General features: G+C 36.0%; 1 protein-coding gene across 2 annotated transcripts; it reads right to left on the minus strand.

Annotated features, from left to right (window-relative positions):
• Positions 1 to 6,801: 6,801 nt before the first annotated feature.
• On the minus strand, positions 6,802 to 10,869 carry LOC110025422 (zinc finger CCCH domain-containing protein 53-like). 2 transcript variants are annotated; one of them, XM_020725901.1, is made up of 10 exons: positions 10,565 to 10,869; positions 9,443 to 10,337; positions 9,172 to 9,360; positions 8,896 to 9,081; positions 8,702 to 8,787; positions 8,380 to 8,607; positions 8,173 to 8,281; positions 7,674 to 7,880; positions 7,509 to 7,589; positions 6,802 to 7,425 (listed from the first exon to the last, which is right to left on the minus strand). In XM_020725901.1, the coding sequence occupies exons 2-9, from the start codon at positions 10,285 to 10,287 to the stop codon at positions 7,556 to 7,558; spliced, it is 1,884 nt and encodes a 627-aa protein (XP_020581560.1). In that variant the 5' UTR covers positions 10,288 to 10,337; positions 10,565 to 10,869; the 3' UTR covers positions 6,802 to 7,425; positions 7,509 to 7,555. The 2 variants fall into 2 exon arrangements, with proteins under 2 accessions (XP_020581560.1, XP_020581551.1); XM_020725892.1 differs by having other exon boundaries at positions 10,542 to 10,869.
• Positions 10,870 to 14,906: the final 4,037 nt, after the last annotated feature.

Consider the following 14,906-nt stretch of genomic DNA (forward strand, 5'->3'; position numbering starts at 1 on the left):
TGCTATGAGTCCTACACAATTTCTCATGGCTATAATTTAAGATCTCAACTAATCTTTCTGCAATTTTATATTATGAGAATCCTTAAAATGCACAAAAAACTTGTAAGAAGAGCCTTTCTTGCCTTATGAGGGAGGGTGAATGTGATGTTTGTGAAAATTTTCAATTTCATTGAGTGCACCCCACTCACTAGTGGCCGTGGGTGAGTGGTGAGTGAAAATAATTGCAACATGTACAATAAAAATTACACAAGTGATATAAAAATGTGTAAACATGAATCTAGAAGTGGTTCGGTGATTCAATATTTTTGTCCACACTTAAAAGAGAGGAAAATAAGAAAGCTTACATTATTTTATAAAGATGAAATGTTGCACGAATTAAGCCGCCTAGCACCCACTCTCTTTATGCTACAAGAAATTTTAATGATTGAGTTACTCAATAAGATGTATAAAGACTTGATGGGTGCTGGAAGATCCGTAAAAACATAATAATGAATTATCATATTACTGTTGCACAAAAAATGGGTACGCACAAAGATAATAAAAGAGAGAAAGAAGCAAGAGGAGACACCTCAAATTTCACACAAAAAATCTTGAAAAGGGGGAAAAACCACGAGGCATAGCCCAGTTGAAATAATCCATGATGAATGTTGAGTACAAATGTCCACTCATCTCTTGAATTAGGGAAGATAGAGTTGTAGAATTAGTCATTATAAATATGCAACTCTTGTTTATTGATAATAGTTGAAGTCAGACTATAATGAATGTATTCATCAATGATAACAGACTATAAGACTCGTAGTCGATTGCTATGGAGGCAATAACCCATCATGAATGTTGTGATCGATGGCTGTAGTGCCATTTCGTTGTTAGGTCTTATTTGTACAACATAAACTGGTGAAAGCAATAAAGGCAACTGCCTAGGATGTAATGATAATGACATTATTGATAGAGTCAAATGTTATTGTTCCTCGTAATCTTTGATGTCACTGCCTTTATTGGAGCTAATGAATAGAGTTACAAATGAATTAAATGTTTTAGAAGCTATTTTTGCATATGTTAATATGAGCTCATTCATATTCAATTTATCAATTTATTAAAGAAGTTTGAACACATTTATAAATTTTTGATTGATAAATAAACAAAATTGAATGACTTATTGCACAATTCATTTGTGTTCATAAATAATACCATTTAAAGCTTTTGATTTTGCTTGTTAAAAATGAAGGTTTGATATAAATCTCAATTGATTCTCATTGATATGATATTTTATGAGTATTTGAGTGTCATGCTGATGTTGAAGTTAAGTGCTTTTAAGCTCATTAGATTCGCTTTGTCGAGACGCTCGATTTAATTATAAACTTATCAAATATGAAGATTGTTTAGTTTTTCAAAGTATGTCATAAAGTTTCTTATTATGCTTGAAGTTCACGATCTGTCCTCACTTGTAAATCATTTTTATTTCATTTGGTTTGTCTCGCAAAGGCAATTTAGTGGATGATAAATTTAAGTGTGGTCATTTCTTAATATGATTTTGAAGCTTCTGATCCCAAAGTACATTGTGATTTTTGCCAGATGAAGAATATTACTTAGGGATGTATCAAGAATTATGCATGCTTTTATTTGTTTACAATTTTAGGAGAGAGTTTTTTGTCATTTCTTGTTAACCACCTAAATAAAAAATCTATTAATTTCCTTAAGTAGATGAAGAAATTATGTGTTGATACATATCTTGCCACCAAAAGACTTTCCATATTCTCAATAAGCCTTTGGATATAAATTGAATGATTGATCACCAATAATCTTATTTCTATCTTTGCAATATAAATCAAAGATTTATAGAAGCAATGTGGGATCTCTCTCAATTTGAATGAGAAATTATTTGAATGTATTTCTTCTTTAATACATCTTGTTTGCTTTAGGTGAGATTTTTTGAACATATTTGTGGTATTCCTTTCTTGTGGGAATGATGTGAGATTTACTTAATTTAGCTACCTTGGTAAGAATGAAAGACCAACATGAGTAGATGGAAAGTAGATTATTTTATGAAACTTGTATTAATCTTTAGAACAATTGATTGTTGCATGCATGTGAATGAAATGAGAATGTGAATGTAACAAGTCATTTTAGCCAAACAGAGAGGAATAATATGCACTTTTGGGAAATGTTTTCAGTAAATTTTATCCTTATTTATTGCAGTGTTGTATAATATTCGAGAAGATCTATTTTTTGATATGGTTTGATCTTCTGTGATGGCTCTCATCAACGTTGCAGGGTTTTCGTTGGGAGGTGAAGAATTAAATAATAGAAAATTTGATTTGCTTCAATGATGCTTATATTATGAGTTCAAGATTTCTTAAGTAATTGTGCAAGGAAAACTTTAAATCTTTATAACCAAAAGGTCTTGCGACTTGCTACTTAGTTTATTGACAAAACAAGGTAACTTGTTACAATTATTTAATTTGACATGGTGAATAAAGCACGACAAATGGTTATCAGTGTTATTTTCGATTATTTTGTCGAATCGACTATCAATGAAAGTTTGCCGGTGACCTCTATTTTCATTAGTATACTCTATTTTTGCATAACCATTCTAAAAATCTGTGTCATTTCCGAATTATACAATGCAAAAGTATGGCCTTGATGTGGTGCCTTAGGGATTGAGCCTACGTCTGGTCATGCTTTCCTTTTAAACTAGTATTGCAGAGAACATACTCAAACAATGATGTACCAACTATTTAGTCTCGATTTTTAAAATTGCCCGGTTCAATGTTTGAGCCAACAATAAATATTAATTTTGAATCAAAGGGCTACATGTAGTGCTGGGAATTTATCTCTAAGACCCTTAATCGCTCGAAAATTGATTTAAATTTTCCCTTGGATCAAAATAAACGAGTCAAGCTATGAGCCAAGACTGGATCAAATTTTCTTAGTAGGTTTCAAGCCATATACAAATCTGCTCGAAGTGGCTCGAGATCGGCTCAATTTTGTTTTAGTTATAATAATTATATTTAATGTTAAAAAAGATCAAAGATACTGAGCTACAAGCCGATTTCATGTTGAAATGGATCCAATAACTCAAATTTGAGCCATCTTACTTCGACTTCGAGTCAGATGGAGTTGGAATGGATTCAAATAACTCAAATTTGGGCCAGCTTGTTTCGATTTCGAACCGGAACAAGCTCGCTTCAATTTCAAGTTGAGCCAAGTTGAGCCGGTTTGAAATCGAAGATAACAAGCCACAAGCAAATTGTGATCTAAACTTAATCCATTCGAGCTGATTTTAAGCTGCCCCTAACTCGACTCAAATCGGCTAGTTAAAACTCCTAGCTATATTTGATTTTCAATAGATTTATAAAATTCAAATTATTGGTTATCACTTATGTCTAATTTCTAATATCAATCATATCACTAAATATCTTCTCTGTTTTTTTGTGGTGTGCAACATGTGACTCCCATCTCTCTGTTGGCAATTCACTTGCCATTCCCCCACCTAACTGTCACCCTCTCCCTTGATAGTATTTAGTGGCTTAAACATGTTCACCCCTATAAATAAGATTAATAATTTAAATTTTAAATTTGATTAACTTTAAAATTATTAAAAATAATACTTCTGTATGGTACATACTTTACAATATAACTCAAATTATTATTCACATATTTGCATCATTATATTATTTACATTATTTTTAAATATTTTTATTATTTACTAGCTCGACCTAAATCCAATAATTGAATCTTAGATATCTTCGTCTGATTTCATATCCCCTTCTAATTTCCACAACCTTTTCCCTCCATAGACATGTCAATTACTTCAGCATTTCCTGCATATAGTATGACACCATGTGTCACATACATCATTAAGAACTGAGATTACCGAGGGCTACAAACGAATCGAGCTTTTGACGAGCTACTTATAACTCGGCTCGATAAGAGCTCGTTCATATTCGTTTAATTAACTTATTGAACTAGTTTGAACACTTTAACAATTGCTTGGTCGTTAGATGAACGCAAACACCTCATTGTTTGATTCGTTTATGTTCGTGAACAAAATCATTTAATGCTCACGAACAAAGTTTTTTAAGAAGCTTGGTAAACATTTTTATATAAAGTTCATAGATAAGATCAGTTTAATGCTTATGAGTAAAATCAATTAAAACTTAATTTAAAAACCATGAATATTAAATTAAATTAAAATTTAACTTCTAGTACATAAAACAAAATTAAAATATATTTGTTTAGTTGTTCATTTAAGCATTTATATTTGGTCATTTGGCATGAATATAAAGAGTAAATCTCGCAGCATTTTTAGCAAAAAATATTCATAATAATTAAAAATCATCCATAACTCCAAAATTAACAAACTTGCAGTAAAACTGACCCTCTTGACAAGGGAAAGAATTTGCGTACATAAGACGTATGCAGCGATGAGTACGTCCAGGGGTTATTCAGGGGTACAGGAGGGTTATATCGGGGTTATACCCCTCTGTAACTCCCATGTAACCTCTTTGTAAACTACTTGTAACCTACATATGAGTTCCACGCTTCTGTAGTTTCATGGGTACAAATAAGTTACACGGAGATTACAAGAGAATTACACGGAGATTACATGACGGTATAACCCGGATATAACTCTCCTGTACCCCTATGCAAATATTTTCCCTTGACAAGACGTACTCAATGACGCTCAAATTGGTCAAATCTAAGTCAAATCAAGCTAGGATTGAGTCTTTAAACCACTTTTGAAAGCTTTGGTGGCTAATTGAAAAGTCAAATGAATTTCAACCCTAATAAGCTTATAGTCAACTTGAGAGTCTTGACCAAACGAGTCCAACTAGCCCAAGAACACTCAGAATTTTGAAATCATGAATGTACTAACTTATTCACAGTACATCTATGTTGCCTAAAATCTTAGAACACAGGTTTTTCTTGGAACATTTACATTCATGCTAATTAATATTTTTATTATTTCATGACTACAACCTAGTTATTTAAACGAAACTTCAACATACTCCCATACTCCCATACTCCAAGCTCACCAACCCTTACAAAAAAATCCATAAAATTCAAATATTTACAAATTTGACACCGAGCCATTAAAATTTAGTAGATAGTTTATTATACCTCTTAAACATCGATATCTCCTGTTACAAAAAGAAAGATTTAATGATTTATTTAATAAATATATTAAATTTGAATATTTCATACAAAAATTATTAACCAGTACATTTAATATGATTATTAAAATTTAAATATAAATATTTCCCTTATTTCCATTGGGATTCGGGAAGGATCTATTGTAGCATACAAGAGATTGACAAAGAATGATTAGGCCTCAAGGGACCAAACCTGGGCAGATCCTTATTATTGTTATTATGCCTTTAATCATCTTCATTAATCTTAATCACGTCACCATATAAGCCAAATTTAAGTTATGAAAATGATAAATTAACCAATATGATAATTTTATATGATAAGTATTTTCTAATAAAATAATGGTGAGATTCATATTTTATCTTCATTGGAATTGCTGACGAATTCCGAGTAACGGTAAAAGTATTCTTTTTATATTTAATTAGCATTTTTTTTAATGAGGGCTTATATAATTAATCCTCTTTCAAATTCTCCATTTCGTTTTCAACCAAATGTGTTACGAGTTAAAACTTTTTAATTAAGATTTTACCTGACTTGGTATTAAGAATAACAAAATTATAATAGCTAATTAAGATAATTACATATACGGATGCAATTTGTTACATCACTAATTTTTATATTTGAGTGAGAATTTCAAAAAATGAGTAAAAAAGGGCTTTTTAAGTTTATTTAAAAATAACAATGTTTTAATTGCAATTAGATAAGAATGAGATCTCTTATTTTATTACCTCTATAAACTAAAATTTTCAAAATAAATTACTATGATGCTATCTTCTCGGCATTTAAAGGGCCTTTTATCGGTCCCATTTTTAGCCAAATAAAAATCGACTCAAATTAATTTAGGATCGCTTTGAAACTGTTGAGTAATAATAAATTGATGCTTAAAAAATTATAATTGTTATTACAAATTTTTTTGAAAGTTAGGTTGCAACTGAAAAGATGTCACCGCACGTAGTCAAGTATGTGAAAAAACTCAGTTTACTTAAATAGACAAAACTATGATGCAGTGCTACAGCACCACGCCAAATGAACCCTTACTATGACTCATAAATCAATTTGAGACACAATTATATTTACTTATTGAACCAAGCTAGCTCAAAATTAAATCAAGTTGGATGCAACTCAAAATTGAATTGAACTTGCCTCAAGTTGAATTGTTTGGATTCATTTCAGCTTGAAATCAGCTTAATTCAGCTCTTGAAACTAGCTGGCCCAAATCAAATTATTTGGACCCTGTGATTTGTTATATAATTTTTTATAAAGAATAAAAAAACGAGCTACTCTTAAATCAGTTCAGATTGAACAATGTGTCACTCAAAATCTGCTCGAAAAAAAAAAAAAAAAATCCAAACTTTGAACTCAATAGCCAAGATCCCAATCAATTAAAAATCTTTGAGCTAAAATCACAGCCCTACACGTTTGTAGGTCTCCAAATTTAGTTTCCATTCAAACCTCAATCTTTTGAAGAATTTTTAGTCCGCACATACGGATATCGGCTGAGATTAGCGGACGAAAAATAATAATAAGAATAAAAGAACCTCCGCTGTATCACAGCGGCTGTCTGTATGCGTGGAATCCGCAAGTAAAACTCTCTAATTTTTGCAATGTTTTGACGAGTCAACTAGAATGGAAAAAAAACACAGACGGTACAAAATAGAAATTATATATTCTTCTTGCTTGCTTTATATCATTCTTCATCTTAGTATTTTGTGGATTGTCAATCCTAGAGAAGAAATACAAAGATCAAATGAAAATATAATAGGAAGAGAAGGCAAAATTAAAGAGAGGAGATTGAGAAATGCAGTTCTACAAGTATATAACCTCTGCTGCTATACTTTTCTCTTAATTTTTGTTGGGATAAGCTCTCTCTCTCTCTCTCTCTCTTCTTTTTAAAGCTCACATAATCTCTTTGCCACTGTTCTGTTTCTTGTTCTCTGTGTCGATTTATGTACTCCGTATTCTGTGGTTACTGCGCTACAACTAATGGCGTCAGAGCCGTATGATCTGAAGAAGAAGCCTTGAATTGATGATCGACTCATCTCTGGCTTGCTGGCTTAAACTAAACGAAAACGTTCGGATCTTTCCATCCTCTCTCCAATTTTCATTGAGGGGAAGAGAAGAACCATGCTACTATCTATCATGGCTCTTATCTCACTCCGAAGTAAATGCTATAAAAGTTAAGCTTTTAAAAGAAAGATTAAAAAACAAACACTAGAACTATAATCTTGGACGATTCTGCAACTTGCCAACTACTTCCTATCGTGTTCTTCTTTCCTGAAACGAAGAAATGGCGAAGGACATAATGTCAGAGAAGACATCATGAGATCTCCATTGAAAGAGACTGCAAAGGTTCTTACCTTGATTTATGTTGTGCGTGGCAGCTGTCCCTGTGTCCTCTCCCGCTTCACAGACCAACAGCTCCCGGACCAGATGAGAATCTGAAAGCGAGAAAATTTCCTTTAAAAAACTGGGATTTTGAATCGGCCGGCTGTTTATAAATTAAGAAGGAAACGGAATCCAACCTCGGCATTTGAAAGAAGCAAGATTTAAAGGGAGCCATGCTCTCAAGAGTAGAAGTAGCAGGCCGCAGAGTGGAAGCAAGGAGAGCAGAAGAAGCAGAGGCCGCTGCGGCAGGTTCAGCCTCTGAGATCGTGGAGGAGTCATTCGCAGCAAAAGCTGACTTCTTAGGCGAAGCGAATGGGCTGTCGGGGAGATTGTGCTCCACGCAGCTGCATTATTAATGAGGGGTTTAATAATCTCGTGATCAATCATGGAAAGAAAGAAACAAGTGAGCAAAAGCAGAAAGCTTGAAGCTGAACTAGTAATCCTAGGAGCATGGCATTGCTAGTAAAATTTAAATTTTTTGCTCCAAATCACACGTGATCACTGCCATCAGTCTGAATCTCAACAACCACAACCAACCAATTTTCCGGAGCATCACCATCTTTACTTCTCCGGAGCATTTAATGCATGAGATAAAAGTAAGACGGCGATGTGGGTTAGTATGGAAGCAAGGATTACCTTTCTTGGAAGTCGCCATCTTCTTTGGGACTCGCCTTTGTCACTGTATCATCCTGGTCTGAACGAGAAACGGCAATAGCAGTGCAAGAACCAGGCCTCAGGCTCTTATCTATTCACAGTAAAAACAGAACCCACATTAAATCATGTTTTATCATAGCCTCATTAAGTGACAGCGCCACTTCAACTCCAAATAGAGAGTTTTGTTACCTCCTTCGGAAGGGGCTGTTGTAAGAACATTTGTAAGCGGAAATGGAGATGGAGGAGAAACAGCAACTGCTGAAGTGGAGATGGTCGAATTCCGCTTGAGGTCAAGAAGCTGAAGTCCCATGAACCGACGCTGCTGTAACTCGATGGCCTGTTGAAGCTCCTGTTGTTCCTCTAATTTTCTTCTAAGCATAGAATCCTGGTTGTTCCCAGCATAAAGCATTCTCGAACCTGAAATTGAGCATAAATAGAATTTATAGAAACTAAATTCAAATGAGGCAGATTGTGAAGTTCCTGGAAGCAAAGTTGAGATATTTATGCTAACCAAGCTGCTGCAGGTCAAATTGATCTCTGGAATCTAGACTAGATGGAGTGTTACAACCGGAGAAATCCCCCCTATCAACTTGTTTCCTGATCAAGAGGACGAAGGAACAAGAGGATTGCAAGTCACAAATCATTAACTTTAGAATTTCTTAGGTAATGGGGATGGAAAGAGATTAAGATGGAGAGAGTGTGTGCCTGTACTTGTCGGGGACTTTTCCTTTCTCCTTATACGGCTTGACGAGCACTCGGGCGTCACAGACGAAGTGAGGATTACCTTTGGCGAGGATCAGCTTCACAGTCTCAGGGTAAACGAAGGTGACGAACCCAAACATTCTCTTCTGCTGGTATGGGATGCGCACGTCCTGCACTGGACCGTAGATGCTGCCACAAAACCGAGATTAAGTTTTTAAATCCGAGAAAAGATGAATAAATAAACGGATCAGCATACACTTTTAAGGAGCAAAAATCAACCTGAAGTAGTTTGAGACATCTTCCTCCCGGAAAGTACTGTCCGCAGGGAAAGTCAAGTAGATCTGCCTTGAACTAGGATTCATCATGCCGGAAAAATCACTTCTTTCCATCCTTGGCCGTCCCATGAATTTATGCGGATCATCTCCTCCGAGCATTAGCGCTGCCGCTGCTGCTGCAGCCACGGCCGCCCTGAAAGTTGTCAAAATCTCGACTTTGAGCTCTAATTCAAGGCATGAACTCAAAAAGTTTGTTAATTAAGCAAAGAAACAACCTTTGGCTCTCGTTCTGCTGATGCTGCTGCAAGAGAAAGCTCATGCATTTACCCATCCCCGACGGAGACTGCGGTAGAGAAGTCCCAGTCGGAGAGTAAGGGAACGCGCTCGCAGCAGATGCCAAGAACCGCTGGCTCTTCGAACGCAACAAGAATTCCTGCTCTAACGCAGCATCCATCTTTGCCTCGTCAGCAAGGCCGTGAAGAAAGCGACAGCTGCTTCCGTTTTTGCAGTACCCTCGGGCAAAGTAGAGGCATGGCTTCCAGCCTAGCCCGGTTGGGTCAGAACCAAAGCAGATGTCCGAGATAGAGCAGCTTCGGCGCTGGTTTCCACCGTTCGACACCGGTGAACCCCAACCCATCCCGTAAGAAAAGAGCTCGTCACCACCGGACGCTACTGGGTCGTTCAAGAATGAAAGCTGGTCGTGGAGGTGGATTTCGTCAATAAGCTCGTCACCTCCGGAATGGATTTCGTCGCCGGAGCGGGAGAAGGGGGATGATGAGGCCCATGAGGAAGGCGATGAGACGACGAGTGGCGGAGGGCGAACAAGGAGGCGTGAAGCAGAGTTCTGTCCAGGGAGGACGAAAGGGTTCGCCGTCGGCGCAGGCGGCGCCGGAAGTGGCGGCGAGGCTGCGCAGGAAGATGAAGGGGGAAGAAACCCAAGATCTTTGCGGGCGTTCTGGACTACAGATTGAAGAAGCGATTCAGGGCCGAAAGCCAAGCGGATCAACTCCTTCTCCCCATGGTCTTGGATCAACAGAAGCCCCATGATCTTTGCTGCGTTCTCCGGATCTATACTCTGTATCCTCGAAAATACGATTTTCGTCGCCTCGTACGCATCCATAGCAGAAGAGCAGCTCACAAAGTTCTTGCCTTTCTTCTTGTTGCTGTTATCTGAAGAAGGAAGAGAAAGGGAGTGCATGTGAGTTACCGGTGTGATTAAAAAAAAAAAAGAGGAGAAAGCGAGAAAGGAGGAAAAAGGAAGAGAAAGGGAGTGCATGTGAGTTACCGGTGTGATTAAAAAAAAAAAAAGGAGAAAGCGAGAAAGGAGGAAAGGCAGGGGAGACGAAAAGAAAAGAAGAAGAAAAAAGGAGTTGCCTTGTTCAAGTAAGTCGCTGCACCTATACTCTATTTCCTTCTCCTCTGAAACGGCGCAGCGCAGCGCAAAACTTCCCTTTCTTCCTTCTGCATCGCCTCTCTCTCTCTGTCTCTCTTTTCTCTATGCTTCTTCCGCCGGAGAAGCAGAGAGTGGGAAACTGCAACTAGATCTGGATCCCTTCAAATAGGTCGCATTCCCGTCTGCACCTGAAAACCTCGCAATTCTCTCTCTTCCTCCCTCTGCTTCCACTCTCCCAATATAGTCAAGGTCAATGCCAAGCCTTCAGCTTGCTCTCCATCTCTACTGATAAATTCCTCCACCCTAAGCATGATTAAGCCATGGAGTGGGCCAGACCTAACTGTGTCGTCTTGTTGCTGCGGCTCGAGTGGTGTTGTTATTGAGGCCTGCAGCAGCAGCTACGTGCTGTAGCCGTTGCTGTAGCCAATCTCGATATTCTTAATTATTTCTCTTATAATTAGAGGGAGCTTATCTCAAATCAATTAGCTATAAAGTAGTAGCTACGCTACATCAGGCATGACAGCGACACAGTGGATTAGTTCTGTAAGTGGCATTTAAAAAGGAAATTATGACAGAGAAATGGAAGAGATAAGCTCTCCGCCCCCCCTTTCCATGCAGCCAGGGTGGAAGGAAGCTACGTGTTTGTGATGCGGTGAGTTCACCGTATCGGTGATTGGAATCTCATTGGGTATTTGGATTGGACGCGAGCAGGGTAAGGTGGGCCCGTGGGCGGGCGAAGGTGACGAGTCAGCTTTAAATCGGGGGAAGGGAGGAGCAGTACGCTCTGGTTTCAGAGCCGCACATGGGTAGGTGCGGTCACCGGACTCGTCGTTATGCGGGTCGCACGTGCCAATGGATTCGCGCGCGTGGGAGCTCCGTGAGTTGGGAAATTCTGTAATATTTTTTTTTTCTAATGAGTTCTAACCAGGATAATTGCGGGAAAGGACATGTAAAATGAAATAATTGCAGGGATAGGTAGGCTGGGTTGGTGGTATATATTTGTCACGTGAAACGATGAGGGGGGCTTCTGATCTCTCGAACGCAGGTGAGGTGTTACGAGTACCAGCGCATACATCGGATGCAGCAAAGACACAAAATTCTTGGACTAAAATATTGAGGAAGGAGAGAAATGTGTAAATTATTCAATAGCTTGGGTCGCTATTATTATACATTCATGATTGATACTTTAATCTGTATGAAAATAAGCAAATTGAAGTCGTTTGACTGGTAGAATCTGTTCTATGATTTGAGATTTTCTTATTTTTTCAGTGGTTAATAGAGGGGGAATATGAGTCTTTCTTTTGTTTTTTCTGGCATGAATTATCCGAAGTTCTCACCATGCATGTTCGTTTGTTTGTATTCAGAGGGATATGATAAATGCATGTTCCTATGTGTTTTGTGTTATTATTTTTATGATACATGCATGTTACTATGTGTTTTGTGGTATTATTTTTATGTTGATATAAAGTTTTTCACATGCAAAAGCCATAGTAGTTGAGATTACTAAGATTTCATATTGTTCCTTTATTTTCATGGGATTTGAAAGCTTTTTATGTTTATACATTATCTTAAAACATAGAAGTGAGGGGGTGAGAAGCTTTGAGAATTTCAAATATGTTAAGCTAAAATTCAAGTGATCATGTAACCTGAGTTCTCATTGAGATCATCAGTTTATGAGTTAGGAATGGGATTTGAGCGCTACAGATTTGACAAGCTCACCATGAGTTTGATTAGTGCTCCATGAATTGTGGTTGTGCCCTTTAAGTGTAACTAATTTTAACATACTTTCGAATCACACACATACACCTAAATTGGTATATTAAATAATACAAACTTTTTCGTCATCAGAGTTAATGATTCACTCCATATAAAATTTGACATACAGAACATAGTCTCATGCGTTGATGTAGGCTAGTTGGAGTTTGAACTTAATGGGATGATCTTCATTGTATAAAGGTAGTCAATTGCTTTGATTTTTGGAAGTGTACATGGGTGGAGTCTTATGGCGTAATTGTAGGCTAGTTGGAGTTTGAACTTATGAGAGAAAAATAATAGAAACTGAATGCTCGTATGATGTATTTTTTTTTTTTTATGTTATGACACGGAGGTAGGTAATAAATGATATTTAGCGTTTGGTTACTGAAAATGAAAAAATAATAAATAACGCAACAACAAAAAATATTGACAAACAAAATTTCAAATATGTCATCTTTTTGTGGTTAGAATTTTTCTAAAACTTTGTCAATAGTTTCTTCACAAAAAAAAGTTTAAATCAACCAAACATAAGTGTATAAATTTTAAACAAAAAAATTGATAGAAAATTCAAGAAAAACCCCATAAATGTCTCAAGGAAATGTATTTTCTTCTCAAGGCTGTCTTATTAGACTCGACTCTTACTCACAGGATCATTTTCTATCACAACTGCTTACTTTGAGTTCAATATCTACTTATAAAGTGTATATCTTAAGAAGATTAATATTATGTAACTTAATTAGAAAAGATCTAATTACATAATCTTTTCTATATTAGAAAGATGGATATTACATGACATAATTAGAGGATATCTAATTACATGATACTTTTTATATCAGAAATATTTATAATTAGTATGCTCAAATCCCCTCTTATTTATAGAAAGAATTAGAGCTGGTTTATGTGTGTGGTGTTTGAACCCTATTTCAACTATTTTTTCTTTCCTATTCAAAGTGGAATAATCCCTTCTCGTTGATGTAGGAGGATTTTCACCAAACCATATAAATCACACAATGCTTGATTGTTTTCTTGTTGTGTGATTTTATCTTTTTTTTTTAAGTTGCTTTGCATAACAATTTGGTATCAGATCTGGATTGGTAGGATTTGGGTAATAAGTTATTGCAATTCTGGAAAAATTACAAACACAATGCAAAGAGATTGGAACAAGTTAGGTTATGAGGTCCTGTGGATTGATGGATAATAAAATATTATCAGGTACCTCAATAACTACAATGACAATAACAAAAATGTTAATTCATTAGGTGGATATGCATCATGTCAAGATCTATACGACAAAATTTGATACAAAATTAAACTTTGGCATGCAATGATGCAAGATAATAAATGGGTTGTGCTATCTGAATCTAGAAGAATTTCTCGATATCGATGAACATTATGAAAAGATGCTAGAAAAAGATTGGTTGAAGATGATCTTAAGGGTGACTTTTTCCAAAATTTTCTTATCTCAAGAGATCAAATATGGAGTGATGATATCGACATCTATAGAAAAATTATGGAAAATGTTGTAGAACAAATACCCTGCAAAGAGTGGAGAATTGTCTTCATATGAAGCATCGACTCTGCATGTTTTAGATGAGACATCCTGAGGTTACTAGTTATGAACACTTAAATAATTTTATAAAGCTTTTAACATATATGTTAGATATGAACAAAGAGGTTAACTATAAAGATAAGACACTTCTTATTGAATTTACTCTTCAATGAGTATAAAAATTTATAATGACACTCAATCATGAGAATGATGCTTTAAATTATGGAGAGGTAACTTTGACATCATTGAATCATCAGTTTCATCGAAGGAGCGATGGTTCTACAAAGATAGAGCCAATTGAGACACTTACACTCCCACATATTAGATCTGAGGAGAAGAAATGGGCATAAAATGGCGATAGATGTGATACTTATCAAAAGTGAGACAAGTATTGTGGGAGCAGTCTTAAAAAAATTAGTGTGCTTTCGGTTTATAGACTAGTCATTAGAAGAAAGATTGTTTGAAGTTTAAGGAGAAGAGAGAGATTTCTTCTAAGGCAAAATCTAACTTTATTGTGGAGAAATATGATGAGGCAGATTTAGATAAATCTTTATATGCAATTTATCATAATTTTTGTACAGATGATTTGTGTTCGTTCTGAACTCAAGTTTCACCTACCATATTTGTCCTCATCAAGAGTGGTTCTACACATACAAAAAGTTTAATAGCAGTGTCGTGATTATAAGAAAAGATCAAGTTTTCCATACTATTAGTGTAGGAAGCATCTTTATCATGATGCATGATGATATTGTGAGGTAGCTGTCTGATGTTAAACATGTTTCATATTTTAGAAATAATTTTTTGTCAGTTGAAATCTTAGAGGCAAAGGGTTACAAGATAGTTAATGTGGCAAGCATTATGCGAATATATCGTGGATCTCCGAATTTTCTGAAGGAATTTCATTATCACAACCTTTATTGTATTTAGGGTAGTGCAATGACTGTAACTGCTACTATTGCTAATGATTATTCTAACACCGCTATATTATGACATATGTCACTATCTCATGCTTGAGTGTTTTCATTTCAGGATTAGGTGAAGT

Source organism: Phalaenopsis equestris, unplaced genomic scaffold, assembly GCF_001263595.1.
Source record: "Phalaenopsis equestris unplaced genomic scaffold, ASM126359v1 Scaffold000002, whole genome shotgun sequence".
Lineage (NCBI taxonomy): Eukaryota > Viridiplantae > Streptophyta > Magnoliopsida > Asparagales > Orchidaceae > Phalaenopsis > Phalaenopsis equestris.

Coding starts and splice junctions, on each gene's coding strand:
- LOC110025422 (XM_020725901.1), bottom strand. CDS start 10,287: ATGGATGCGTACGAGGCGACGAAAATCGTATTTTCGAGGATACAGAGT. Junction 9,361..9,442: donor CAGCAGAACGAGAGCCAAAG/GTTGTTTCTTTG, acceptor GACAACTTTCAG/GGCGGCCGTGGCTGCAGCAG. Junction 9,082..9,171: donor GATGTCTCAAACTACTTCAG/GTTGATTTTTGC, acceptor GTTTTGTGGCAG/CATCTACGGTCCAGTGCAGG.